The following is a 25,102-nucleotide window of genomic DNA, read 5'->3' on the forward strand; positions in this document are numbered from 1 at the left end:
GAGCGAAGAGCGGCGGGGCGGGGGAACCACCCCAAAACCCAAACCAACAGCCGGCCGTGGTTTCTTATGTACCACCCCCCCACACACGCCCGATGCCACGAACCGATGCTGCGCGTGGGTGGCACTGCATGAACAGGCCAAGATAGTGACCAAAAAAAAAAATGTAGGATGCAGATGGAAAACTTGTAATGCTGTTCTCTCAGGCATGTAGTGACTTAGCAATTTAATTGTTAACAGGAGGTTTAGCGATTTGTCAAGGCCTACTAGGCTGTTCTTCCGGAGATCACCAGCTGCCCACCTTTGTCCAACCAAATAAGTTAAAACACAGTGAAACACCACTTTAGGATTAACAAGTGGCGAGTTCTCTTCATGCTTCTAACATGCGAGCAGTAGCACCCAGCCCCGCTGAGCAGCCCAGGAGCCCGAGGTTACAGGCAGTAGTACAGACGGTGTACAGCACAGCTTTGTTTCTGTAGTGATAAATGGCTCTTCCAGAAAGCTTTGGTTGGTAGGATGTGCTAAGACCATAAAGCTTAGACCCAGCTCTCGCCCATCTCCAGTAGGAGAGGTGTGGTGACACTTGGCCTTTCCAAGCAGCATGTGCACATATTTGAATGTGGTACTGGATAACTGACAAAAATTTGGATTTCCTTCAGTAGGGAAGAGGTATACAAGTGAACATAGAAACTACTCAAAGGAGAAAGCCTACCATGGCTACGGACAGAAGTGTGCTTATTGTTTCACAATAACATCTGTGTTAACATTGAGCTCTAAACATTGTCTTGGTGGTGATGCTTCATCTACCCTGATCTGATAAATCTCATCGTGATTAAAGCAAGATGCACAGTATAAGGGGGAAGGGGAGGAATGGTGACAGAGCAGAGGAGGGACAACCACTACTACCCAAAAGCAGCATAAGAGTTTAAGAAAACTCCAGATTTCACTCAAAAGTTGTTCATGATAATGAACACTACCTAACTGTCAGAAACCATACTGAAGACAAAAGTAAAGATTGTGGTGGTGGTGGTGTTGAAGAATACTGACAGAGCAAGTTACATGCAACAGCATCCCTTTCTTACAGATACTGGCCAAAAAACTTACACACAAACTTACCTTCCAGAAGTCAAATGTCAACAACCAGCATTTATCCTTTAGTATGTTTGTAGCAGTGGAGTTTCACAGCTTGTCAGAGTTATCAAATTACACTTGGGCTTGTTAGTCAGCAGCACCTTTCCTTGATAAACAAACACTTCACTGAGTTGAAATGCAGAAATATTTATTTTGGTTTCCTTCATTGGTTTTGAAAATTGTTTTGGTTTTATAAAACATAGAAATAGCCAACACTAAGCAAACATTTGAATTCCAATGTAACAAACTACTGCTCTAACAGTTGACTTGGATTTGTGTACCTTAATTGCACACATGTATGAAATTATGCTACAGGGTAGTGCATTACAATCACACACAAATCTTAGTGCAAACCTTGTTGTGCTTGTATTTTACATATATCCATGTTTTCAAAAAACAGCAATGAATGCCAATGCAAAACCAACTCTGTTAAGGATAGCAAAAGACTTATGCTGTAATAAGGCTTATTTCTGCTGATTGCTCAAACAAAAGGTAACTAGTTATTTTGTAATTTATCTGGGAATTAGGTTTTTATCCCTGAACAAATACCTATCCTGTGCCAACACACAGTTCTGTTGGCATATATAAATACTTCCAATTGCTGCAAAGCATCAGGCAAAAACATTCTACCTGACCTATTTTGCTATTTAGTGAAGAATACTCAGTGGCTCATACATAAAGCACAGAAAACTGAGAGGTTATGTCAGAAGCTCTTCTGCTTATAGAGGACCTGGCACATTTTAAAAAAAAAATGCATTTTAAATACATGTTCATTACAGGGAAACAAGTGGCTAGTATAGGTGCAATGTTTACCTGACTGTTAGCATAGCCCAGCCTCCTGAATGGTTTTGCTTTTCGGTCTCTAGTGTTCTTGCCAGAGTTAGGATCTGTTCATTTACAGGGCTGGCATTACTCTGGATTTGTGTTAATGTAGCAAAGGCTACGCTTGCTGAATTACCTGCATCCACACTTCCAGTGCAGAACCACCAAATGCAGACTTACTCTGAGGAACTCCTATTCATCAGTCTCTTTTGTGTAGAGTTCTGACTTCTACCTTATAAAAGTACATCTCAGAACTGGCTGCAGATATATAGAAGGGAGGAGGAAAAAAAAAACCCAACAAAAAAAAAACACCCACACAGATGCCTTGCCCCTGTTAATATTAGGACTAATGCAAGATGTGATACCAGCTATACAACTGTAAGGGTATTTTTTTTTTCCTGGTGGTTTGTTTTGGGTTTTTTTTGAACAGATTAAGTAATCTTTCTGAGGATGCAAGATACTTAGAGGCATTTTCAAACCTGCCAAATCCTTTGTGGAATTGACAACTGCAAAATACACTGCAGACAGCAAACATGCTGGCAATAAGAAAACCTTAGCTCCTTGGCAAAGGAGAGTCCCATTTTTGGCCAAGGAAGTCTTAAATAACTTACATATAGTTACCATTTATAGTTAAGGCTCTTTTTGGAAATTGTAGGTCACCATAAAAACAGTATGCAACACAACTTGACAGTAAGGCAGTGTTCCATTTCTTCAATGTTCCTATGGGGCAAGTACCCATTTTTGTACAAGTTAATGATTGCACAGTTTCCTTCCCTATGTTTGCTGTAGTCGAATTACAGATATGAAGGCCAACAGTAGACATCAGACATGTGCCACTTTCCTCATTCCATTCTCAGTTACATTTTGGCATTAGCATAGAGTTCATCTATCTGTGACTGGAAATATTTTCGCAGTTCTGGTCTCTTCGCCTTCAGTGTTGGTGTCAGCAGGCCATTTTCAATAGAAAACATTTCAGTGTGCATGACAATGTCTTTGACCTGGAAAATAAAATTACTAGTCAAACTGCATTCCTTGAAATAGACAAGGATATTAAAAAATTGCCCAGACATCATAAAAGCCCATCATTTAAAAAAATTTTCCAGATACAAATTAAAAGCAGTTTCTGGACAGTCAGATTATATTGGTGTTCAGAAGTTTAAAGAACTAGGTGTTTGGTTCTCACAAGCATCTTACCTGTTCAAATGACTTCAAACCAGATTCTTTCCCAATCCTCACCATGTCTTCCAGAATGTGTTTTTTGAGGTCCTGTGGATACAGAAATGCATTGTATAGCTTGAAAAAGTTGACGCAGAAGAGCTAACTGTTCTGTTAGATATGACTCACCTTGTTTTTGCATAGCTCTTCATATGAGCCTTCAAATCCCTTTTTCTTGGCCCAGGTGCGCAAAGTCTCAGGATCAGGTACCACAATAGCTACTAAGAAGGCCTAAAAAGAAATTTTTGTCAAGCTTTTCTTTTTTTTTTTCTTTTGAAGTCAACACTTGAGTTACTACACATTTCTTACTAGTCAGTGTTAGGTTTTGGACAGCATTTTTGATCCTGCTGTAAAGTCAGCAGCTTTCTGCTACCTGAACACAGGAGTGCAGTTCAGAAGCTTGCACTTAAAGAGAATTACTCTTATTAAGACCCACATTTCAATTTACACCTGCAAAAACCTGGACCTCTTGGGTTTTGGGGTTTGGGTGTTTGTTTGTTTTCCCCCTGCACACTGGTAGCAATTGATACACAGTCATTAATACTCAAATTAATCCAGCTCCACTACCTGGTCTGAAACTAAATCCAGAAACATGCTATGTAACTGCTGGAGTCAAAAGTACATTCAGAACCAAAATGCGTAATGTTAAAAATTTTTTTAACATTTCAGTCCCAAAGTTTGGGGTAGAGAAGAAAGGAAGACTCTTCTGCAGTCTCCTCTTGCATTAATTTTTAAAGTTACCTGCAGAATGCTTACCTGCAAGCTCTCTCCATGGACAAACACCTGAGCAAGTGCTTCACATCTCAGATACACATTTTCTATTTTCTCTGGTGCTATGTACTCTCCCTGGGCTAGTTTAAAGATGTGTTTTTTCCGGTCAATGATCTTCAAAGTACCATTCTGTTGACAGAAATAACTTCCACTCAGAAGAGGCACTTAAAGTGAAAAACCTATCTATACAGCTTAAGCATGCCACATGAGTACAGTAAAATAGTGCTAGAGCCAGAGTACTGTCAAACTAATGTTAGAAGAAAACAGGCTCTGCACCCATCTAACCTAAACTAGGGAAAGCCTCAGGATTGGCACTTAATACTTTTTTAGCCTCAGGCACACAGGTTTATCTACATCAGTAATTACCTTCCTCCTAAAATTACTTCTCTTTCTTCTAATTAATTGTGTTCAATACCAAATATTTTCTATTTTATTTGTTAAATTAGTGCTAATTACTACAGAAGTACATTTCTATAAGTTAACTTACTGGTAGCCATTTCCCAATATCTCCTGTATGAAGCCAGCCATCTTTGTCCAGAGCTTCTGCTGTTTTTTCTGGATCTTTCAAATAGCCACAAAATACATTTGGCCCTTTTACACACACCTGAAAACAGCCATTTGTTAATGTATGCTACTATGAAGGGAAGTTAACAAACACTATTTGCAATGAATGCTTTCTCCAGTGGTTCTCAATAACCCTCACTAAAAAGACAAGATTAAGTTTATGCATCAGTACAGAAATCTCTACTCATAGTTTTTGGAGACCTAATATTTTCCATTGATATGAAGTATAATAAGAAGCAACTGGAAGCATCTGTTCTCTCCCAGTCTAGTAGCAGTGTTCCTACCTGCTATTTAAATAATCTGAATTTATCAGAGGAAATTTATCTGAAGAAATTCTACTGGATCCAGAAATATTTCCCCTCAGCCTGGCAACATGTTCATTTCAGCTTTGGTAAACAGCAGGGGCATTGTGCTAAAACTAGCAATGAAAAAGCTGTACATCAAGTAAAATACATGTTTGTTGTCCAAAAGTAAACCAGTTAATACCTTAGGGCTTAGAGCACTCAAACTCTATAAAGGAAACCTGTAATTTCTTTAAATTGAAGGTTGTCTGGATTTGTGTACCACGTAGAAAACCAAGAACAACTTCTCTGGATATAACTGGATGCATAGACATTATTAGGATCAAAAGATGTGCTTACAAGGTAGGAGAAAAGGGCCAATAAGATTAAAGGTTTATAGGTGAAGAGGTTGCCAGAGAATCTGGTCAGACCTTACAAGCTAAATTAAAATAATTAATAGGGTATCTGTCAGAGACCATAAAAGTAAAGCCACTAGTCAGGAACATGGAGTAGAGCCTAAAGTATCCAGACATGATCCCAGATTTAAGTATTTTCTTCTCAATATAACACCCAAGGTTGCAGAAGTTTTCTTTGGTGGGGAGAAGGGGGACACAGAATAGGACTCATGTTATTTAAGGATCAACAGGACTATAAAATACCTCCTTAGATATTGAGGATAGGGAGAGGGGCAAGATAAACAAGATGGAAGCAAAACTTAAAAGATGCCTACTGCACACAACTGTTGGGCAATCACAAGTCCAAAAACCCTGAAAGCTCTACACAAGAGTCCTCAGAAGCAACAAAGGATTTGAACTATCACACCAGCTTGGGAGTGGCTTGGCACGTGTGGATGACGAGACAATAAGAAGGGTCTGGTCTGAGCAGTATTATCAGGACTCTAGAACAAATCTAGAAGAATGGGATAGAAAATCCAGTTTTAAGTTAAGGCCAAACAGATAATAAACATCAATAGGCACTGAATAAAATACTAGGCCAACTATTAGTCTAGGGGATTAGTATAATTATAAAATGGGCAAGGAACTGGCTAAAGAATCTTCAGGCACTAATATCAGTTCTCAGACTAGAAGAAATTACTAGTGCAATTCAGAGACCAGTTCTTGAAAAACTCATCCCAAGTATTTTCAGTGCTTAGGTCAGCATAAAATATAGGCATGGTGGTGAATTACAATACAATGAACAGGAGATGTTGTCAATAGGAGGGAGATCAGAGTATTAGTGAGGGTTCTGATGACCTTGTAGAGACAGTACCAGACTCATGACCAAACCAATGTCATGTTTTAAGATCTAAGTAATTTCTGCTATAAAACAGAGCTTGTCTGAAAGGATATCAGTAGAGGAGAACTCTGTATGTCCCAAAGGATGACTGATCAAATGTTTCATTTTTCATGGCTCCTTACAATCACAGGATGGCAGGAGGTGACAGCTTCTCCCAGTAGAGACAGCAAACCATTTATCTGTATCCTGCTAACTGGCACTAAGACCTCATCTGCATATGAACATATATAATTCTATTCACAAATCTATCCTTCCTGAACATGGATAACAGGCAAAAGTGAAAAGCAAGGCTGACAGAACAGAAAGCTTACTTTCAGAAAAGAGAACTAGAAGTGTTTAATCCAGCTGAAGAGCAGACAGACAATGAGGAGGAAGATCTATTTTAGGCAAAGGATAATGAGAGCAAATTCTATAGCTATGGGCTTCAGTTCTGTGAAACATATTACAACACTTATTTGTTAAATTCAGAATAGTTCACACTGAGGAAGTTAGGACTGAAAGACTAAGATGGCACCTGATATATTAAGGGGCTCCCATATTTATTCAAGTCCAGAGTAACTCCTAACACAGCAAGCTTTCACAGTAAGTGCAAGCAAAACATTTTTAGAAGGTTTTTTAAAAAACTACTTAACTGTTTCTCATGATGAGACTTTATACTCAGTTCCTCTAGCAGACCAAGATTTAAGAGCATACTTAAAGTGAAGCAAAAATTGTTGATGAAAATTAAACATGGGGTCATATGCAAGACAGGAAAGAATCTTGACATTGCTCTCCACTTGCAATTTCCCACCACCAAGTCCAACTAAATCCTCAAGTATTTCTGGGAATTAAAGCCCGATAATTTATCTCTAGGCTCATACAAATTACAACCAAAACAAATAAAGATTATATATTGTTTGCAGTCACAAATTAGTTACTTGCTTAAACTACTTATTTATCCATTTCTCACCCCCCAACTGCCCCAAGGCCTCTCAAAAGCCTATGAAAGACACCACAGTTAATTTGCTTTCAGGGCTTGGGGAAAAGAAATTACTACATGGACATCTGTTTGAAGTATATACACAAAGTTCAAGCTGCATATATTTTACTTAGAAAAAAAAACATTGAAAAAGACAGCATATAGCATTACATATAAAGCTGAGTCCTCAAAGCGCAATTTGTAAAACATACATGTTCAACTCGTGCAGGCTGCAGAAAAAGGTTCAGAAGAACATGCAGGCAGTTGTCACAAATCATTAGCAGCCTTCATGGCATTTTTATCTCCATTTCTCTTAACAGTGTTCCAGCCACTTTAAATTACCTCATCTCACACACTACAAGCTGGGTAACAAGCTACGTGCATCAGCTGTTCTCCAGCACTTGGCAGAGGGGGGTGGAAGCCTTCTCCTAGCATTTTACTGAAGGATAAATGCAGTTATGAGATAGCTAGCTTCTCAGCTATCCCACAGCTGGAAGATGGCATGTTGTCATACAACTACAAATACATAGTAATCTGTTACCCCACAGCAAGCTGCTTTTTCTCCCATCCTGTTTTGCTTTTGTGAATCGCTAGCTGACATTGCATGCAGGCAAGGCAGGCATATTTGATTGTAGGTAGCAGGCCATGGTTAGCACTTTTACTAAACTCAGACAGTTAGTTGTTAAACAAAAAACATTTTCCAAGATTTCATAAGAGGCTCATATTGACCTTTTGAATTACTTACCTCACCCTCTCCTTTGGCAGCCAAGTAATTCATTTCTTGTACATCAACAAGCTTGATGATACTGCATGGCATAGGTGCTCCAACATGACCTATTAAATAGAGTAACACTTCAACAGCCTGAACTGCTTTTTAGTCAGGTTCTTAAAACAACAAGCTGGTTACATACTAAAGTAAAAAAGGTGGAAAACTGATTTCTGGTCATGTACTACACCAATACCAGTACAGTAATAGCTTAAATATGCTGGGACTTAAACATTAAATTTTCAGATATCCCTAGAATGTTACAAGCTGAACCATGCACTCAGGCTTGCTTTTTCTTATGATCAAGATCCTCACTGTATGGACATATTTAAGTAGCAAAAGTCCACTCTAGTTTCAATTATGAGTATTATTTCAGTTAGGGAGTTAGCGATATAACAGCTGACAGACACACAGACTGTTCCAACACCAAAAAATGCCATTTAAATTTCCAGCACTGTGTTTATACACAGCAGATTCCTATTCTGTAAAAATTACAAGGGTTGATACAATGACCTCCCCTCTCCTAAACCCACTTCAACTTACAAGGGCCAACCCTCTTAAAAGTTTGGATTACTGAATGTTCTATTAGCTATTTAGGGATAGAAACTTCAAGGGATCCCTTCAAAACTTTTTTACTTGAAGAAAAACAGAATCTTATGCTTCGTGATAGGTGTACTGAAGACTAAATAATGTGATCAGGGACCTCTATAGCATCCTGAAATTTAACAGACAGGCTGACCATTAAACCCCGTACCTGCTGTCCAGTCACCAGGCAGTGACAGTGAGCATCCAGCTGTGCACTCAGTCTGTCCATAACCTTCATAGAACTAGGAAGTGAAAGCAAAAGTTTATTTAAGATTCTCTCTTTTCAACATACAGTTACTTCATTAAAATGAAATTAATGTTTTTCTTCTTCTAGTTTAAATTTGAGTTTAGCAAAATCCCTAGCATCTTTTAAAAAGAATATCACTACTATATTAGAGTTTTATCACAATACACAATTTTAAGTGCTAATATTCCACAGTTCCAATTCAGTTTCACTCAATTTCACATGCTATGTGACACCTGTATAGATCAAACCAGAAAGCAACAGAGGGAGCAAGAGGAAGAAACTAAGAACAGTGGCACTAGCAATGACTTCATTCACATCATTTAAGGACAGGTTTGTCCAAGACAGCCAGGAACAGAAGCCCTATACCCCATCACTGCTCTGATTATTATATATGAGACAGGCTTCCCTTTTCTGTGCAGAATGCGTTGCTACACCAGCACATTACTGAAGAACTTCAAGAAGTCACAGAAGCATCACATTTTAGAATGTTTGTTTTCTATCCTTGAAATTTATTTCAACACATTTGTTCCATCCTGTGCCATTGTTACTCAAATTTTACCTCAGAAAGCATATACTTTGAAGAGGCTCTGAAAATAAATGCAATGTGTGCAATCTGATTCTCCCCAGTCTCATCTTCAAAGCAACAACACTCCAATATCATCACATTAATTAGACTCTCTACGGTAGTTATGAATACTTCCGTAAGCAAGGCTAGCCCCAGAAACTTAATCCAAGAACATTAATTATTGCTTACAGCACCACCACCACCCCCACCCCCCAAATCTTTCCCTTAAGACGGTTCAGCTGGTTACTTCAGTTCTAATAAAGACTTTGGGATGGATGCAGAAATCTCAGGGGACTGAAAGATAAACTCTGGAAAGGAGTACACACTTGTGTTGTCTCCAAGAAGAATGCCAGAAAGAGTTACCCATATAGTGAGACTACTAGAAATGCTCTAACATCAAAGCTGGAACCGGGTATTATTTGTTTTAGTATTAAGGCCAGAAAACTCACCTGACAGCCAAGAGCTGTTCTCAGGAAGGTCAGTACACTTGCAGATACAGGTGCTGCTCCTGTAACCATCAGCCTCACTTTTCCTCCCAAACTTGCCTACAACAGACACAAGATACTGTGGACACCAAAAGCATTTTAGAGATATTTCCAGAGTCTTTTTCCATCCCACCCTCAGCCACTATTCACCTACAGTGCCACCCACAAATGTTAAAGTTTAGTCTCCTATTGCAAGCTTTCTTGCAGTGTTTTTAATCTCATTAATGGCTGGAAGAAACAGTATCTCAAACATACAGTATCTGCAAAGACTACGCTGTGGTCTCTGCAATGCAGGCTCTGCTGAAAGTTTGAAGAGCTTAAGTCATGGCCTTACAGCAATGGCTTTATTTTTAACTGCCTTGTATCAGCTTCTCACACATCCTGAATGCTATTAAAAGCACCCACAGGGGCATGTTGTACAACCAAGGTAAAGGCCATAGCAAGTGAGTGCCAGATATAATAGCAGGCATAACTTACTAGTGACTAACAGTGAGGAGACAGTAGGGGCTACAGGTGGCACTGTGTCACATTTAGCATTCCTCCTTCAGAAGGACAGTGTTTGCTTCCAAAGCAGTAATAGAGAAGGACCAGACTGTTTTAGAGTAACTTCCCTAATACAGTTAGCTGATACTATTAGAACAAAGGGAACTGAAAAAATGAAGTTGGAAATAAAAAGAGAGCTTTGATTTTTATTCTGAGTAGCCAGATAGTCTTTAATCAGTGACAAAAGCCATACCAGATTATAGCCATTCATATGAAATACAGCAATTGCAAACTTAGACTCGGAGGCTTTCAAGCATACCTGTATTTTGCGGAAGATGACTTTATCCCAGAAACTGTTATTTCTAACTATACCACTTCTGAGTTCTGCTTCTTTCCTCTTGGAAGCAAAATCCAGCATCCACCTCTTTAATGAGGTATCTGCCTGTCCAAAAATCTATTAAGAAAGATGATCTGTGGTTAGAAGTCTCACAGACTACCATTCCCTTTTTCTTACAGAAGCATGCCTAGAGACTCTTAACAGTTAAAACCAAGTAAACTAAACAACCTTTATTGGTAGGCATCTTAAATCTAGTAAGAAATACTTGTGGATTTTGATTTTGGCCTCTACCTCAGTTCAAGAGATGTCCACCAAAACTAGCACTTAATTCTTCCTTCCCAAACTGTGTGACGCTGTTTCAGTGTATAGTTTCTTCATTAAAATGAATGAATGAAAATGGATGGTTTACTTTTCTATTCCAGTATAATCACCAAAATTCAAACTGAGTATAATCCTCAGCATATTCTGAAAAGCACACCATCATAATATGTAAAGTTACACAGGGTTTTCTGAGGAGATGCAGGTCCCCTCAGAAATACCAAATGGAGATCTGTCTTGCATATATAAGCTTGATTTTTAGATCACTTTTCAAGGGCTTCTTCTAGTTGTTCTCAGGAAGCCACAGAGCAGACCACAGATTAGTATATTCATTTGGAAAAAGAAAGACCCAGCAGCTCTTCAGCATTATGGCCACCCCGCCAATTTACCACTTAACTTCACATGCTAGGTTACTGCAAGGCTGAGTGAGGTTGAAACAGTGCCATAGAAGTGCGAAAGCCTCAGGGCACCACAGTTAACAAGCAAGAGGACATCAGGAAAGCGTAAGAGTCCCAAGCTTTGGCTCTGCTTATCAAATTCCAGTACAGAATGCATGAGCAGAACGAGAAGCTACGCTTTAAGCACTACAGGCTGGTCTCAGGATTTCCTCCCCTCCAAATGGATCAGAGTTGCACTATTTGTTCCTGGAGCCAAACACAACCTTGTATTACTTCCTCTGGTCTCATGGTTAGAGCACTGTCCTGGCTAAGACAGCGTAGACAGCTCTGCCATTTCTTTAGCAGTCACAGGACTTGTTATATCCTTCAACTCCTCTGGCTGTATCCCAACAAGAGAGTCAGTCATCCATATGCAAAAGGATGATTTAAAATCTGAAGTCCCAGAAAAAGAATCTACTTCTGAATTCCCACCTCGATGACCCTGAGCAGGCAAGCAGGAAGCACAGGAGAGACTGGGGCTGCTGACACACCCTCTCCCCAGCACTCCTCACTGGCTGGTTTATAGTTCTCCCTGCTAGAACACGCTGTCTGCTGTGTAGGAAACTTGTATGCATCCACGCAAACATAGGCAAACACCTGACCTTGGTTTGCAAATTCCACTCCATGAGTCAGATGCTAAAAGTGTAGCATGCAGATGCTAAGCCTCATGTTCATATTGTAGGCTGGCCTTAAATAACTTGCTCAGAGCAGAACAGTAAGTCATTAATCAAGCTAGAGAGAACCAAGTCCCCTAGTCAGACTTTTCAACACTAGTATTTGCTGCCTGAAAGTGTTTTAATACAACCAGTCCTAATCCCTGCACTTTCAGCTCTCTTTTAGAAAGAGATACACAAATTTGTTAGCATGTCAATTTAACATCCCAGAGCACAACAATTACTCCTACCCTGGCAGCACAAACTTCATGAAGTTTCTTAAAAGCCTGCACAGGTCTAGACTCATGCCTGTAGACTTACCTTGTCAAACATTCTGTTCAACAGTCTTGGTACTACAGGAAATACAGTTGGCTGCAGTGTTTTTAGGTCATCCATAAGTAGTCTGATATCCCCTTGAAAGAATCCTATCCGAGCTCCATGGCACAGAACCACACACTGTCAGAAAAAAGTAAACACTGAAAACACAGGATGTATGTGTTCTAGCTGTGTATGTACAACAATCCTATGCAGAGTGGATTGAGCAGGATCCACCTTAAATCCTCTCAGCTTCTAGACTAGTTCTGCAGCCTTCTCAGACTATAGGATGGGACTAGAAAGACCAAGTAGCAAGACGTGCCTGGTGTACACAGGCCAAGGACTTTGATAGAGTAAGGTATAGCACAAAAGCCCCTATTCAAAAAGGGCAGTTGGCCAAATAAGGCAGTGCCAGTGACTCAGAGGTAGCAAAAGATTGAAAAGGAGAACTTCACTATTTTAAATATTTAACAAGGTTATTTAGAAGTACTAGACCTTCGTTCCCTGCTGTATACTAAGAAATTTTGCATCTAAAGTCAGCACATGCTATTTACTGGTCCAGCAGGGATTTCAGCCTTATGCTACTTGATTTCTGTTCCCTTGCACTCTGGTTTTCCTTCCTGTTTCACAGGACTGATATGAGCAGAGGATTTGTTGTTAGGTGATCAAGATACTCTTTAGAAGATTCTAGCAGAGCCACTGCTTATTTATGCATCACTTCAGACCTACACCAAGGAAGGCAAACTTAATCCTGTTGTGTTCTATATTCTTTGTTAAGAGCCTAGAAGCTCCAGCCCCCACACCTATACACCCTCTTTTTCTCCTATTTTGTTTGGGTTTCATCTATTCTTTTTAACAACATCTCTACTCTTCTTGTGTTTATCTACACCTACTTGTTTTTATTTCCTCTTCTATAACACCTCTTCCTTCATTCCCTGCCATCCATTCTTACCTGTTCTGCACAAGACATGCTAAAGCATCACTTTTGCCCTTCACCTGTGCTTCGTCACCACCTGCTAAAAAGCCAATGCATCAGTCCAGATGGACTGAGCAGCAACTACCTTTGCTAGGTAGAAACTCATTTGTCCTGTCAAGTTCACTGACCCTCTAACTTCCTTAGGAAGCCAAAAATCAGCAAACATCAACCTTACAACAGGGGTAGGACTCTAAAGATTGCTTCTCACAGAGCCTGTGTTCATACCTACCCCAAAGAGTGACAAATCTTTTCTCCCTTCTACCAAGTGTTCTTGCTTTATCTCCTTATGTAAATATACAAGTAATCACCTACTTTGTAAAGGCCTCAAACAGCAGAGGAATACTGAGATCCAAACACTTCTCATTTTATCCTTTAGAAGACAAGTTCCCATCCTGTTTCTACTGCATGACCAAGAACAGAGCTGTCACCTACAGAGCTTGTACCTTCTGTTGCAAGACAGGCATCAGTAAAACAGACACTGAAGTGTAACTGGTATCCGGTTACCAGGGGAAAAATAGTGCTGAAAGCCTAAGGGCACCTGTACACCTCAGTTATGCTCTATTCCCAATCTTCATAACATACATATATACACACACATATGCATATTTACATTTTTATGTGTGTGTGTGTATATAAACACTTTTGGTAGAAAGCTCAGGATTCCTAACTGAAATCACCAGACCATTTCTGGCTCCATGTGCCTTTTCACACTTGCACAGAGGCTTTTTATTTCCCTACATAAATTGGGACATGACTACCTTCAACATACATATTTGCAATCTCACCCAAGGGAGAGGTGTTAATTCAATTTCAATAAGCTTGGTAATTAAATACCTGTGCCTCTACTGTATATAAGAAGTTTGAGGAAATTGCATCCTTTCAATAATGCATACCACCTAACTATGGGCTCAGAGGTCCTTAAGACTGCCAGTATTAAGACAGTCTGACCCCCCTCATACTCAAAAATGAAGCCCCAGGTTTTGCTGTATGGTAAAACAAGCTATCCAAGAGAACTTCAAAGCTTGTCATTAAATGGCATTAAAAGCCATTTTCATTTCCTGGAAGAGAACGCCACTGAAACAAAATCCCTTCCTTTTTACTGACATTTCTTGGAAGCAATGGTAAGTTTAACCAACTTAAAATTAGTTTGTGTAAGCAAGCAGGATGCCACGTTATAAAATACATTTTTAAAGTTTACAGACTAAATGGCATGAATTTTAATAGTGCACTGATTATATTAGAGGGAATTTCTAGGCAGTGAACGTGTGCTAAGGGATTGTCTCATGTTCTAGTAAACCAGTTTCTTATTAACCCTAGCTTTAAGGTTAATGTTTATATTTTGCCCTGAAAACCAATTGTTTAGTACTCACTGGATATTGTTTATGGGATACTGTTTTCCTGAACCTTACCTCAAGCTTTCGTACACATGTGCAAGAGTCAAAAAGGAATAGTGTGTACCACTGGGATTCAAGAGACATGCATTCTGTAAGAAAAGCAAGCTTCTCAATAGTACAGTACAACAAACAGATGCTTACCTCAACGACTCTCTCAAACATGTGAGCCAAGGGCAGGAATGATATCAGAACATCATCAGAAGAAGGCATAAGTGTTTTCTGAAAGTGTTAGTAAAATTAAATTTAATTCTCATTGATTTTCTATTTTGCCTAAATTAAACACAGTAATGAAATCTAGCATCTAAACTCTAAAGCATGGCCCTCACTTCAGTTTTGTTTGTAATGAAGCTGCATTGTCTGTCTCTCATTAAAAAGATTACAGCAATGACTTCTAGCATGAGTAAACACACATTGCAGAAATGGTAATCTTTTAGAGTTGAGTACATTGACCAGATTATTACAACTCATCATTCATATGATTACAAATAGAAACAAATTCTGATAGAAACCACAGAAAGTTCCATTATACACATTGGGAGAAGGGGGAACAAAAAACGTTAAAGTAGTATGTCTTAGGGGTTTAAAAAAATACACACTTGCATCTTAGATCAGAAAGTTTGCTTATCCAATTTACCATAAGGTTGATATCAACAGTACCTTACATGATCTAATTGTGAGACCAGCTGCCTAATTTGAAAACAATTCTATATGCAGAGTACTTGGCAAAATAAGTACAGTTGTATTCTTAAGTACATCTGTATGTGTTAGAACAGCCTTCTTAGCTAGCCTGCAGATGAACTTTACCAGCAATCTACTGTAAGCTAAAAGTTCATACTGTATCAAGTAAAGATAGAGTCATGCTGCTTGCTCATTTATGCAAGGGCTTTAAGTATTTTGGGTGGTTAAAATATATTATAGCTTCTCCCATCCTTAGTGGAAAAGGTTAGCCTCCACACAAACCCTCTGATACAGAGCTTGCACTAATGACAAACACTATAAGCCCATGGCAGAATGTAACGTAGATCCACATCAAGACCTTTATAACATTTTGCTTGGATCAGACCAAGTTGTAAACCTGTCAGGTTCTTGACCCTGACAGAGGCAGGCTGTAGGTGGGAGCCTGCACATCTGCAGTCGCTCTGGCATAGCTCAGTTAAGCTGCAGGTCATGCCTCAGGGGTTCCCACTGGCAGGGCAACCTTTTGCAGGACCCACTTTGGAGCCCTCTGTCCCATAGCGCATCCCTGGGGAGGGCTAAGAAACCAGTAGACATTGACTTCTGACCTAGCATGGGCAGAGTGCTGTCAAGTTACACTTTCACCTGGATCTTGCTAAAAGTTAAGCCTAAAGTTAATGAGATTTCAATGTTGGTTTTACTCCTGAGATTCTTCCCTTCATGCAAATCCACAATGTTAACCTTTGCAGTTTACCTCTGTAGTTTTCACAAAAGCTGAAGCGTTGCTGACTATGTTTTGATGAGTGATCATAGCTCCCTTGGGGTTTCCTAAGGAAGAAGCACATCAGGATGCAACAGTGAAATTTTTAAATCCTTTAGGTTACCAAGCAGTGGTAAGACTAATCTAATAGCATTTCAATCAATCAGTCCCTTTGATATTAATACCTTTCTCTGTATATTGATTAAACAAAGGCAGAGAACTTGCTAACACACTTTCAAGAACAGCTGGTAACAGTTAAGTAGTAAGTTTGTGCTTAAGTCCTCAAATTTCATAAGGAGAGCAAATCTTTAAGAAATTGTCATGTTTCTTGGATAAACTTCTCATTCAAAATTCAACACTTCTGTGAAGATGCAGCTATCAAACCCAGACTAATTTCTGTTCTCTCATCTGCTTTTAAAAATGTAGCTTGTTGTTGTACTCTTCCTTTTTGCTCCCTGCCAGTGCTGGCTACTAACTCACAAATGTCAAGTGTGTGACATCTAGACAGTCCTGTTTTGGTCTTACAGCAGGTTTGCTTAGAGCTAAGGAATAAATTTTGCTAATACAGTACAAAAAAAGACTATGGAAGAATTGAAAATCTCAAGTCTGATGCAGAGCCCTTATTATAATGGAAATACCAGTTCAGTACTTATTTCCAAGCCCAAAAGTGTTAACACCTCCACCCCCCAACACTGCAACTCTGTATTGATCAATGGGAAAAATCAAAGGGAGCCTTACCATAAAACTTCCCCAGCTACTACTTGCCAAAAAGATGCAGCAGCAGGGGAGAGTCTTGAAAAAAAACAGTAGGAAGGCTTCTGAATTAATTTTGCACATACAGGATAATAAATTCTGCATAATGTAATGAGGTGTACCTGTCGTTCCACTGGTGAAACAGATGACTGCTAGATCTTCTGGCTTTGGAGGCTATGAAAGTTAAGAAAGTATTAGTATGGTTAAGATAGCAAGGAAAAATATTTTCCTGGACAAAACACTGAAATACTAGTGTTATTTTTGAGCTATGGGAGATAGGGAGATTTGCTAGTTTGATCTACAGAATGCTACCCAGCTTCAGATTGTCACTTGAACTAATTTCATACTTACCATAGGTTTTTGCCTGTGTGCTCTTCCCAGCTCCTACAGAAAGGAGAGAAAAGGGAGAGAGAGTTTAGACATGTGCATGTAACTTTTTTTGCTTTAAATTTACCAAACACGATAATATTCCATTATTTAGACTGCCTGTTAAGGCATTTTAACTTATAAAGAGTAACAAAGGCTTTAAAGGATGTATTGAAGATATATAGTATATATACCATGTTCCACAAATACAAAAGTGATAACTGATCTAGAACTCAGGGGTTTTTTTCCAGCCAGTAAACCAGAAGTCACTCACTAGAGAAGCTTAAGGTTAAGTGGTGTTATGACAAGCCGCAGCAGGCAATCAGTCCTATACCTCACGCAGAAGACATGTGCCACTGACAGCCATTGAACAGATGAAGCAAGATTCATCTCAGTAAGCACCTTGCACCAACATCTCTGTGAGAAGGGTTGTGAGAAGCAAGACTGAGTTTCCCCATGAAGGGTCATTGGTGGTTTGTACTGCTTTTATACTGCAGAGTCAAGAGCACAAGATTCTCTCCTCCAGAACCTCTTCTTCCCTCTCTCTCCTTAGGATTATTCAGGCCTGACCATTAATGATGTCATAGTTCTTTAGGCAGAAGGAAATGGATCCCAAGAAGATCCTTTTATCAGGGATGTAAGCATTAAGAGGAAAGATTTGAAAGCTGGTAGTCAGTATCTACAAGCGTTACAGTTTCAAATCAAAACTTATTACTGTCATGCCTATTTAAGAGTAAAAACAATACTCACTTAAGGACTTACGCAAATTAAAATGGACCTTTTGTTAAGTATAGCTTTGGAAGCACCCTTTGAGGGCAGACACATCAACTTCACCATTGGCTTTACATTCCAAAATGCATTCCTTCACTAGCCCTAGACTTCCTTTAGTATGATGCACCCCTTAGATTACCCAAAGAGGTTTAAGAAAAAAGGAATGTCTGGAAAGAGTTAACATTCCCATACCTGTCAGCTTGCCCTTTTGAAACAGTGCCATTATGCAAAAATTTGCCACTATGACAATGCAACTGTGCTCAAAACAGCATCTGCACTTCAAATACCACCAGAAACTCAATACTTCCCTACAGCCTACTTTGAGTAAGATCTAGTATTTACTGAATATACAGCTAAGATCTCCACACACTTTTGATCTCCTAGAACAGAACTCCAACATCTCTTCCTATTGAAGGGTCGATTATTCGAAGCTACTCAGCTCTAAGTAACCACAGCATACATACAGATATTAGGCATCAGAAACCAAGCTTATGGCATCTGGGAGATACACAGAGGAACTGGTTACATAACCAATAAAGCACAGCTGAGCAATAAACTCAAGCCAGAAATCCAGAAAACAAGTACTTAAAGCTAGAAATAGTCATTCTATTCTAATCTAAGCTCCTAAACAGTTCATAGTTGCCTTTTAGGAGACACTAAAAGCCTCTACCCCTTAAAAAAAAAAAAAAAAAAAAAAGTGACAAAACTTATTCCTGCTCACTGAAACACTATTAGAAATATTTAAGTTTTCCTAACTTCTGAGATTTAGACAAGAGGCTCTTGGAGCACCTATTACTGCATTAATCCAAACATCAAGTGTTATTTTTACCTAAGAGCTACAAAGTACTACTGGAAGTCACTACTTAAGCATCTAAACTTCTAACATAAAGATAACATTCACCCCCTGGTTTTGTTTTTCTGTAGCTAGAAGATCCAGTGGAAAGCATCTTCCTCTGCCAAAAGCTGGAATTCAACTCAGGAAAAGATGCTGATTTTTGTGTACCAACTTGCAGTTGGGCCAATCTTTTTCCAAGTTTAACCCAACCCTTTCGCCAGTAAGCTATACAAGTCACTCTGCATAATGTTTTTAGGCCCATTTCAACCTTGCAGTCTTGCTGAGGCTAGTAAGCTATGATACAGTTAATCGTCTTTTAAAAGACATCCTGGCATTTTTGTATCTTTACCAGAAGGTGGCCCTGTTAACAAGAGTTAAGACTGCTGTGAAAACAAGTTCAGTGAAATGAAGTATTACACACCAGTTACTGACACCTACGCAAGACAAGCATACTTATCTGGAGATACTCATGTCCTAGTGAGCCAAGCTTTCACCAGAACTCCAGCTGGAACCAGGCTAAACCCGGTTTCATAAAGCACAACCAAGACTTGACAATAACATTAGGTGGCTAAGCAAAATGGCTTCTACTTCCAAAATTTGGAAGTCTCATTCCCCTACATTACCATAAGGTTACCCTGGAACAGTTTACTGCCATTTCCCCCTCCCCCAGAAAACATTTTGTAGATCTAGTGTACAGGGGAAGATGCCGTTATTCACAAGACCAAAACCTACACAGGCTCTTTTTGAAATAAGTACTTCTGAAGTATTAGTCACAGAACATAATTACCATGTTACTGCTTCACATGGGCAAGCCTTAACACTCAGATGTGATGTTCAGTCTGGTCTGTTAACAAGCTTTCGTTCTGTCATCTTGGCATATACACTTTCACATTTTGAGCATTGTGAAATAGTATTAGCAAGTTGTTTTCCTTTTTTTTTTTTTTAAATATTTTTTTGTGTAAACTTCAATCCAAGAGATAGTTAACTATTTCGAAACTAATCCACCGCTTTTTGTTCACAGTCCTAAAATCTGTTCAACAGACCCTGTCTTCTTCCTCCACAAGTAAATGGGATGAAAGTAGTAAAGTAGGTTAAGTGTGCTTACCTCTATTTCTCTCATGCTGAAGACTTCCACTCCACACTTTTTGCCACGTTCCACAAGATCCATGCCAAAAGACTCCATGATAACAATGGTGTTGAGTATTGGAGTTTCCCCCTTCTCCACACTGGTTAGCAGAAGTTTGGCCTTGTCAGGTTTGTCACAGAAAACCAATGACAAGTCAGCTGATGAAAGAGAACGACATTAATCAGTATGACAAGTTGAGTTTAGACTAGATCCATACATACTTCAGAATGTGGTAATGCAAGACTCCTCTGAAGGCAGCTACAGTTCTGCCCTCAGTCAGCTCTGCCATCATACAATCAATTCCTTAACTACTGAAAGTGTCCTACCTTTGTTCACAATGTAGGTAATTGCTTCAGTTCCCAGTGTATCATAGAGTGGCACCACCACCATGGAGAATGCATAGCATCCCTGTTCAATGATAACCCACTGCACAAAAAGAAGAGATGCAAGTTGCTATGTGTTTGCTTATCATAACAGACCTCCAAGAATGACTCATATTTGGATTCTAACAAGGAAGCTAATAGGAGAGAGGTCACTTGCACAAGTCTTTCTAAAAAAATAAGTGGCAGTTTGTATCATTTGTTTACTTTGAAGACCTACTAAATTTTTATCTGTGGAAGGAGGAAAGAAAAAACAAACAATAAGAAGCTATGGGAAAGAATCCAATCCAATAAAATTCAACTCTGCCCCCAGGAGTAATTAAGTACTTTTGAAAAACAGTTAACATTAACCATCTCCTTAGTTTACCTATTAACAGAAAGAGACTTTCAGTAAGAGTACAATTTTTTTTCTTGTTTTTAGGTCCTTGAGGTAGCCAAAGCTTTCAATATTCTGTATTACCACATCATATGAATCAGTGAAGGACTTGCTCGTGTCTTAACATACATTAGATTTATATATGCACAGTACTCTTACCTCTACATTATCTGCATCTCATTTGATAGCCAGACATGCAACACATGCAGTTAAATTAGAAGTCCTTTGGAAAGCCAGCCCTAGAAAGTTTCTCAGCATTTCTCAAAACTAACCATTCTTCTTTAAAGGAATCTAATCTGAAGACTTCTATTAAAAAAAATGCAGTTACATCCCTGCAAGCTGCAATTAGAATTTGCCTGCTAACAAGTGCAGTACTCAAACATAATGGATATTGTAGCCTTCTTGTGTGTGATGCAAGCTGACAATGCTTTACAGCAAGCCTGATTTTATCCAAAGTACCATCAAGGCAAGACAGTCATGCAATTCTTTTTCTGGATAGTAGCTACTGGGTACAGCTTGTAAAAAACTAGCTACACCAAAATACAGGGTAGCATGCGACTCCTGAAATGGGAGCCTCCAGACACATGAAGAGGCCAGTAGAACTGGAACATTTCAGTTTTTCCCATCAAAGAGTGACAAAAATTCTCAGGTACAGTACCTTTAGTCAGTTGCAGTTACAGGAACAAAACAACATGCATCTTTAAAAGTGATCAGAACTTAGAATTCAACAAGATTGCATTAACAGGGATGCTTGTTTCCCTTCCCCACCTCCAAACTGTCACACTTCCCAGTGTTTTTGCAGGACACTAGCCAGTTACCTCACCCCCATATGATGACAAGTTTAATCATCATTCAGCTGGTTATTCCATATAATATCTAATATAGAGGCTATGTTAACAAAGTTGCTAAATCTCAGTTTTATGAACTGTTTATTAGGGGCAAGTTTCTTAAAGTTCTCTCCTGATTGAGACAGCCCTAAACACAGGGAATTTTTCTGAAAGCATTTAAGCAATAGGTAAGTTGTACACCTCTTAGTCCAAAAAGACTTCTTATAAAACTAGTACAAGGCCAGCTAACAGCTAGCTAGACTTTCATACAGACATTAGACATACTGGTAAGTCTAAGCAGGCACACCTATACCAGCCATGAAAGGGTCCACTGAATAATTCTTCCTAGATAGCATCCACCTGTACATGTAAAAGGGGGCAGCTGTATTGCTGTCAGCAGCCTGAAGTTTAGTAGTTATTTTAATAGGGTGGGGGTCTACTACAATAGTCTTCAGAAGCTGCATACAGTGATAGAAGCTTCCTGTTGCAGCCTCCAACAACTCTTGCACACCATCATTCTCAATACAACAACCAGCATCTGTATTTTCTGGACTACCGAGCCATTTTAGCTTCTAAAGTTAAGAGTATTTAAATACAAATATCAAAACTCGACACTTGAGTTCTCTCTCAAAGCCCAAGCAAGCAACTAGTACTCAATACAGACAACAGTCTACAAGTTTCAATTTGTTTTCTGACATGGCTCTGAACTTCTATTAAGGGACACTATATTTCACAATCCAAAACACAACTTCCTTGCTTGCAGAAGAGATCATCTGTTTTCCAGTTATTCAAAGAGAAAGTAATATTTTTATTCATAAATCCAAGTTTGTTTTCTTAGTGAATATTTAAGCATATAACATGCTAGGATTTTCCCCATTAGGGGATTTCCCCAGCAGTTGTTCCCTGAACTGAGAAATGTGAATCATTTCACACAAAAAAATTCACATAGTCTCCTGTCTGGATTAGTGATTATGTTGGGGATGTCACAACACCCCTCCAGTAGTTTTCAGCAGGGAAAATCCCAGATTTAAAATTGCTGGTTTAAACAAGACTTGACAGCTCATTCCTGACCCAACTCAAAGCCTACTGGAGCAATGCACTCAAGCACATTTTGTCTCTGTGATCCAAGAGTAGACCACACTACTGTGCTCTCCCTCAGAAAACCCACTGACCCAGCAGTCAAAGACTTTGCACCCAAAGGTCTATAGAGAAACAACTGGCACAACACTAACATCTGGCTCCCTTTTCTACTTCCAGTTCACAGTGTTACAAGCACAGGAGACTGAACTGAAGAGTCTGTAATACCATGTCATTTAACAGCTTCCTAGTTGGTGATATCCCAGCCTTTTTTAATATGGAAATAAAACTGCAGCTGTTAGAACCAGAATTCCAGCAGGAAAATCCAAGCAGCAAACTACTCCAAATTTAAGAGTCTGGAAAAAAATGTTTTTCTTCATCTGTACAAGGCTAGAGTTAGGGGGTTTTTGTGGTGTAGGTTGGGAGAGGAGGAAGGGGGTGAAGGTCACTTATCACACAGCTTGCATTTTAATGACAGCAGGGAAGGCTCAGTGACAAACTGAAATCAGAAGAGATCCAACAGCAAGCTGTTGTCCAGCACAACTGAGGCACTGATACAGCTTCTAACCCTGTCAACACTGTAGAAGGCTCTAGATAATGGCATCCAGCCGGGAGTGTTTAATCAAGATGGACAGCAAATTTTTGACAAAACTCAAGAACCAGCCTCCTGTCTTAATACAGATTTGGATTAAACTAGCTTAATGCAGCAAGTACCAGCTCAAGCTACTAAGCACAAACATAGGTTAGGGAAGTTCAGTCCTATTAAATAGATTTAATAAACAAGTCTAGAGAATAAATGTTTACTGAATATTTCATAATATCTTTAGAAACAGCAATCTAGAATCATTTCTGGATTAAAATGAATAGACATTAGCTGATCAATCTATATATCCCCATAGTTGTCTCGGGTTCATAACATCACTTTGCTTTGTCAGGTGATCTTTAATTATGTTGCTTTCTTTAGGCTTTCTGCCCCTTTACTGAACTGCAATTAATTTTCAATTTTTCCCTTCATCAGTAGTTCTCCCTCCCAGAATCTTTGTGCCCAAGACCTCTGGCAGAGATAGAACTATCACCTTTAGCCATATTCTATTTGTCCAGATATTTAATCACTAAGTGTTTCTTTGTGTTCTGAAGGGTTTAAACACCTCCTTGTGGCTTCCAACCACTTTCAATTACCTTATACTCCAGTGTCACTTTTCAAGAGAAAGTGAATGTAATCACCATTTGCTAAGTACCACATTAGCTTCTCATTAAACAGGCCTCCTCTATAAACTGGAAAGAGGAGAAGAGAATGAGTTAAGTTCTTGATTCCCTAATTCTCTTCCTGCTCTCCAGCCTTCTACGTTGAGCTCTGGGAGCAAAAAACACAATATAAGACATTAACAATTATGTCAGTTATCAGTTTTGGTTCTTAAAGATGCCATGTCTATGGCCTGTCAGCCTTTAGCCTTGTCCCAACACCAACTGGACTCTTAGTAGGGAAGCTCAGTACACTGCCAAAACCCAACAGATATAAGAGCATACCACTTCAGTAACAGCTAGACCACCAATACACACGCCGCCAATTAAAATACCTCAGGTCTGTTTTGTGAAAAGATTCCTATATACTGAACATGAGATGGTTTGAAGCCTCGGTGGAGTAACGCAGAGCCCACACACTCAGCTCTGTCTGAAACCTGGAGGGGCAAAAAAGAGAGATAAGACAAAAAAAAATTGAGAGCAAGCTCATCAAGGTAAAACAGCATTGAGGGGTGTATATTAAGTCTTACAAAAAGAAGGCCAATAACTGGTATGAGATAGACAGAAGTTTTCTAGGCTATTTTGGATGTCCTCTGTGACTTTGACAACCTAAACATTGCAGTGCCATTACACTGCACTGACTGTAGATTAACTACGCTTGCACTCAATATGCAGAAGAGACAATACAGTTGGACTTGAAAGTGTTAAGTGTAAGTTTAAATGTTAAGCTCTCATACATACACACAAAGGCTGTTTTGTTGTATCTGTATTAAACCCCAGAAGTGACCCTGGAATGATTCAGCATTATATTTCTGCTCAGTCACAAGCACTACATACGCCATCCTTCTGCTTCATTCAGTGCCTATGGGAATTGCATTTCTCCCTTCAAAAAGGGGGAGAATAAGGAGGCAAAACCCAGCTAGTTCTATAAAGTTTGGGAAGGCAATTTTCTAAATTCTTTCCATATAGCATATGACCTGAATCCATGTTAGTCACATGACTCAAACAGCAAAGCTTTATTAAAGAGAGGTTACACTTAACAAGTGCCCAGCAAAATCACCTTGGAAAAAGCAAGGTCTGCTCCATACAAAAGGTGTTTAGTGACCTTAACAGTATGCAATAGGCAAGGTTTATGCAAATTTGAGGACAATAACTGATTAAATCAGGAATGACCTAAAAGTGCACAGCTGTTAAAGATTTGCATAAAGAGATTTTTGGTGATCATGAAGGAACATGCTACTAGTTAGAAGCATACCTGTTAACACCCTATACAACTATCATTCAGCACTATGGAGACAAGTTGTCAAGAGGCACAAGT

The 25,102-nt window shown here is 39.2% G+C and overlaps 1 protein-coding gene across 1 annotated transcript in view; it reads right to left on the bottom strand.

The window, feature by feature from the left end:
• Positions 1–1,259: 1,259 nt before the first annotated feature.
• Positions 1,260–25,102, bottom strand: part of ACSL1 (acyl-CoA synthetase long-chain family member 1) — a 36,545-nt gene continuing 12,702 nt past the window's right edge. The window contains exons 5-21 of the mRNA XM_010570007.1: positions 24,120–24,221; positions 20,209–20,308; positions 19,862–20,040; positions 17,136–17,168; positions 16,907–16,958; positions 16,026–16,099; positions 14,738–14,815; positions 12,233–12,367; positions 10,486–10,620; positions 9,648–9,743; positions 8,556–8,628; positions 7,781–7,869; positions 4,424–4,540; positions 3,922–4,065; positions 3,295–3,396; positions 3,145–3,216; positions 1,260–2,948 (exon numbers count right to left, since the gene is read on the bottom strand). Of these exons, the coding sequence (XP_010568309.1) occupies positions 2,808–2,948; positions 3,145–3,216; positions 3,295–3,396; positions 3,922–4,065; positions 4,424–4,540; positions 7,781–7,869; positions 8,556–8,628; positions 9,648–9,743; positions 10,486–10,620; positions 12,233–12,367; positions 14,738–14,815; positions 16,026–16,099; positions 16,907–16,958; positions 17,136–17,168; positions 19,862–20,040; positions 20,209–20,308; positions 24,120–24,221 (1,722 nt within the window). The 3' untranslated portion in view covers positions 1,260–2,807. The remainder of the gene's footprint in view (positions 2,949–3,144; positions 3,217–3,294; positions 3,397–3,921; positions 4,066–4,423; positions 4,541–7,780; positions 7,870–8,555; positions 8,629–9,647; positions 9,744–10,485; positions 10,621–12,232; positions 12,368–14,737; positions 14,816–16,025; positions 16,100–16,906; positions 16,959–17,135; positions 17,169–19,861; positions 20,041–20,208; positions 20,309–24,119; positions 24,222–25,102) is intronic.

Source organism: Haliaeetus leucocephalus, unplaced genomic scaffold (genome assembly GCF_000737465.1).
Source record: "Haliaeetus leucocephalus isolate CR32 unplaced genomic scaffold, Haliaeetus_leucocephalus-4.0 Scaffold284, whole genome shotgun sequence".
NCBI classification, from domain to species: Eukaryota; Metazoa; Chordata; class Aves; order Accipitriformes; family Accipitridae; genus Haliaeetus; species Haliaeetus leucocephalus.